Source organism: Sus scrofa, chromosome 2, assembly GCF_000003025.6.
Source record: "Sus scrofa isolate TJ Tabasco breed Duroc chromosome 2, Sscrofa11.1, whole genome shotgun sequence".
NCBI classification, from domain to species: Eukaryota; Metazoa; Chordata; class Mammalia; order Artiodactyla; family Suidae; genus Sus; species Sus scrofa.
The window spans coordinates 14,036,802-14,042,175 of NC_010444.4; the positions used below are offsets into that span (position 1 = coordinate 14,036,802).

General features: G+C 37.5%; 1 protein-coding gene across 1 annotated transcript; it reads left to right on the plus strand.

The window, feature by feature from the left end:
* Nucleotides 1,750–2,697, plus strand: LOC110259552 (olfactory receptor 9G4). Its single transcript, XM_021085045.1, has one exon. The coding sequence runs from the start codon at nt 1,759–1,761 to the stop codon at nt 2,695–2,697; it is 939 nt and encodes a 312-aa protein (XP_020940704.1). The 5' UTR covers nt 1,750–1,758.

The window sequence follows — 5,374 nt, forward strand, 5'->3', positions numbered from 1 at the left end:
GAAAGTCAACTGGCTACTGGAGCATTAGCTCTAATGCTATGATGTTTTATATTAGATTCCTTCTTTTAGCTTCTCTCTGAGAGCTCTGGAAAGTCAAGATATAAACCTTGAGGGATTCATGATTTTTCAATGTATCTTTGGCACCAAAAATTTGGTTTTTCTTAATATTCAACATCTGCTATATCAAAAAATACTTCAACTATATATATAAATCTCACATCAACTAAAGAAAAGTGCAGAATAAAAACACTTAAAAAAAGAATTTTTAAAGCTTTCTTTCTTTTTTGGTCTTTTGTCCTTTTTAGGGCCGCACCTGTGGCACATGGAGGTTCCCAGGCTAGGGGTCAAATCGGAGCTGTAGCTGCAGGCCTATGCCACAGCCACAGCAACATCAGATCCAAGCCGTGTCTGTGACCTATAAAGCTTTTTTAATAGATAAAGAAATTCAGGTTGTCAGAGGAGTATAGGACTGCCTTAATTAGGGAATGTGAGAGAAATATATTTGCTTATAAGAGATGGCTTAATAGTTGAGAGCTTTTTTTTTTTTTTTTTGGCTTTTTAGGCAGTTATGGCATATGGCAGTTCCCAGGCTATTTGGCTAGGGATCAGATCGGAGCTATAGCTGCCAGTCTACACAACAACTACAGCAATTTGGAATTGGATCCGCATCTGCAACCTATACTGCAGGTCACGATGGCAACGCCAGAACCCTGACTAACTAAGCGAGTCCAGGCATCAAACCCACGTCCTCATGGATACTAGTATGATTTGTTTCTGCTGTGCCATAATGGGTACACCGAGAGCATGTATTCTTGGTAAAAAAAAAATTCTGGATTTAAATACCAGATCTGCTGTTTACCAGTTCTGGGACCTTGAAAATGTTTCTTAAACCATGCAAAGATTATAATGCTTATCTTATAAATTGTGCAAATGGTGAAGTGGGTTAATAATAGGACTTAGGATGCTCTCTGATCATAATGAGTAATACAGATATTTTTCTATTTGTACTAATAGTGGCAAGAGTAGTACAGTGCATTGGTATTTGTGTAACTATTAACACAATGCCTGACATATAAAAAGTTCTCAATAATACATACAGAACACTGAAAATGTTTGAGTGCTTCCCATGTAAGATATTTGGCTGGATATTTTCCTGAATATGATCTAAATTCAATCAAATAAACTGTCAGAGGTCATCATTTTGCTCAGCTGTTGATGAGACAAGGTACTTGCACTGCATTAAGCAATTAGCAAGTGAAAACCTTAATTCTAAAATCAGATCTTGGATTTCCTGTTGTGGCTCAGCAGTTAACGAACCTGACTCTTCTCCATGAGGATGCAGGTTTGATCCCTGGCCTTGCTCAGTGGGTTAAGTATCTGGCATTTCCATGAGCTGTGGTGTAGGTCACAGACGCAGCTTGGATCTGGGGTTGCTGTGGCTGTGGCGTAGGCCAGTGTCTATAGCTCTGATTTAACCCCTAGCCTGGGAATCTCCATATGCTGTGAGCATGGCCCTAAAAAGACACAAAATAAATAAATAAATAAATAAATAAATCAGATCTCGACTCCATTTCCAGTGGGCTTCTCAAGTCACGGACTGAAATTATGCTTTTTTTTTTTTTTAAGATAGTAAGGGATTAAGAGGGATAGTCTTCTAGTCATTGTTGACTTAATTGATACCTCTGTTTATTTCTTTCAAAAGAGAAAGCACTAATTTTTTTTTTCTCCTTATCATATCAGATTTTCACCTCTGTGGACATGGATGTTGGAAATCGCACTGTCTTGACTGAATTCATCTTAGTGGGCCTCTCATCAGACCCCCGGTGGCAGATGATGTTATTTGGAATATTTCTAATTCTCTATTTGGTTACTTTGTCAGGGAACATGACCCTAGTTATTTTAATCCGTATTGATTCCCACCTGCACACACCTATGTATTTTTTCATTGGCAACTTGTCTTTTTTGGATTTCTGGTACACCTCTGTGTACACCCCCAAAATCCTGGCCAATTGTGTCTCTGATGATAAGCGCATTTCCTTGGCTGGATGTGGAGCCCAGTTGTTCTTTTCCTGTGTTGTAGCCTACACAGAGTGCTATCTCCTAGCAGCCATGGCTTATGACCGCCATGTGGCCATCTGTAATCCATTGCTTTACTCAAGTTCTATGTCTGATTCTCTCTGTACTGGACTCGTTGCTGGCTCCTACGTAGGAGGGTTCTTGAATGCCATAGCCCACACTGCCAATACTTTTCGCCTGAGTTTCTGTGGCAGAAATATCATTGACCACTTCTTCTGTGATGCACCACCACTGGTAAAGATGTCTTGTACAGACACCCACGTTTATGAAAAGGTCCTCCTGGGAGTGGTGGGCTTCACGGTCCTCTCCAGCATTCTTGCCATCCTGATCTCCTATTTCAACATCCTTCTGGCTATTCTGAGGATCCGCACAGCCTCGGGAAGACGCAAGGCCTTCTCCACCTGTGCTTCACACCTCATCTCGGTCATGCTCTTCTATGGGTCCTTGCTCTTCATGTATTCAAGGCCAAGTTCCACCTACTCCTTGGGGAGGGACAAAGTGGCTGCCCTGTTCTACACTGTGGTCAACCCACTGCTCAACCCTCTCATCTATAGTGTGAGAAACAAGGATGTCAAAGAAGCCTTCTGGAAAACAACTCAGATCATAAGGCCTCAGAGATGAAGCTTATTTTTTTGTAGAATGCTTATGCTGCACTTTCTGAATTAGTGGCTTATAAACATGTTTGTAAACATTGCAACATTTCAAGTAAATGCAACACATAAATCTTAAGAGATGAAGCATTGATAAGATCACTTTTATTGTTATTATTTTGTTGTGATTAAATTATTTTAAACATGATATTTGGCTCTTTGGTGTTCTGCAGTTCTGTGTTTCTCAGCAGTACTAGATTTTTATAAAATTTATCTGTTTGATCATCTTTGGAAGATTGTAGAAGGAGAAAGAGGAATTAGATGGTTTTTGTGCACATGGTTTGACTTCGACTCTTCGTGAACAAATTTTATTCCATGGGGAAATGATTTGGAATGGCTAAATATCCAGAAATTTAGTCAAGGTTTTATGCACATTTATTTTTAGTAAGGAATTCCCTCCATATTCATTCATAAAGCTCTAGATGAGCATATAGAAAATATCTTTGTAAATGGGTATCTTCCACATCAATTTAATATTAGGCAAAATGTTTAATAGTTATTTAGATGGAAAGCAAGCATACATCATTGTAAGTCACGGAGAAATAGGTGCCTCTACGATAATGCATTGCCCTGAAAAAGAGGTCTCTCACAGAGACTCAGTCTGCCATATGTTTCCTCAATTCATACACCTCCTCTTTCCCATAAAGAAGAATAACATCCAGTGGAACAAACTGCAAAAATGAACCAACAACCATAAGCGCTACTCTATTCTAGACACATTTTTTTTTCTCCTACCAGAAGATTTTAATTACAGAGAAAATTATAGCTTCATTTTCAGTACATGAAAATGCTTTTTATTTTTCGAGTCTTTACACCATGGAAAATGAGGGATTGTTAGTTACATATGATGAATGAGTGGCTTGTACCTTGAAGTTAGAACTTTGTTATTGAATGATTATAGCTATTGTTGCAGTGAGTACATGTATAAGATGCATTTATATTAAAAATGTAAAATGGGTAATTGTAACCACTTCACCATTTGTACTAGCTCTGACATTTCTGATTTTTTTCGTCTGCATTCATTAAATAACATGCCATTGCCCTCTCTGTTTTCATCACAATATTGTTAATATTCCTTATATTTCCATTTAGACAGAATTTCTGTAAGTATTGGACAAGAAAAAGGAAGGATGTATTCCTCAAATATCCAAATTCAATATAATGTTTTCTATATATTCCCATAAATCCCATTAGGTAGGGAAAATCAATTGGGTCAACATAGGGAAATATTAAAGTAATTTAAGCCCTTGGGATCCCAGATATAAAATATACACTGCTATTTTGCATTTAATCTGGATGCTACTTTTTAAAAAACTGTATTAATATTAAATTGAATCTACATTTTATAGTAAAGATTATACGCTGGTCACTAAAGTAAAATGCTATTTTTTTTTCAAACAGGTGTTTTAAATTTTTTTATCAATTTTTTAATTTTTTTTTGTCTTTTTGTCTTTTTAGGGGTGCACCCACGGCAGACAAAATAATGCCATTTGCAGCAACATGGATGGAATTAGAGATTCTTATACTAAGTGAAGTAAGTCAGAAAGAGAAAAATATCATAGGATATCACTTGTATCTAGAATCTAGTATGTGGCACAAATGAACCTACCTACAGAAAAGAAACAAACTCATGGACAGGAGAAAAGACTTTCTGTTGCCAAGAGAGAAGGGGAGGTAGTGGGATGCACTGGGAGTTTTGGGGTTAGTAGATACAAACTATTGCATTTGGAGTGGATAAGCAATGAGATCCCTCCGTATAGCACAGGAAACTATATCTAGTCATTGTGATGGAACATGATGGAGGATACTGTGGAAAAAAGAAGGTATATAAATGTATAACTGGATCACTTTGCTATACAGAAAAAAATGACAGACCATTGTACATCAACTATAATAAAAAATGAAAATAAAGAAAAATAAACTAGCACATGTCTCATAATTTCAATATGGAAAAAAATCATATTGTGACTTAGCCCAACTAAGGGAGCCAACTTTTAATTAAATACTCCTCATTATTTTCATATCCTAATTAATATATCATCCCCATACTCCAAATGAACTGTAATTGTATCTTTAGAGACTGAAGGACATATTTCTGGGCTACTGGGTGGAAGGAATCCCAAAGGGCTGTTGAGGAATACACGCATAGGGTCTAATAAAGCATGCCAAATTATCAGAGGAGGGGGAAACGAGTATCACTTCCAGGAGTGTCCTTCTTAATCCAGGGTAAGCAACTGGGATCAGGGGCAGTGAAGTGGTTTGTCCTCTCTCTGACCTCAGCTGAAATAAGAAGAGAGACACAGATTCTGTCCTATGCTAAACACACACAGAGACACAGACACACACACACACCATCTTCTAAATAGAATTCCATATGTGTAACTCTCATCTAGAATTCAAATTCAGTCTAGTAGTTACACTGGATTATCATATATTAACTGTTATCCTGGTGAAAACAAGAGGACCAAAAAGGTGACACACTTTTTGATGCTAGTGCTTCTAGTAGCTGTGCAATCCACATTGCTAGTGTGATATCTTTACTCCTTACTACTCATTTTCAGGTGCTGGATGGATGTTGAAGAGGGACCAGCAGAGAAAGAAAGTAAGTTGATTCCTGGTTTGTGGCTGGAGAAACTAGAAGAATAGAA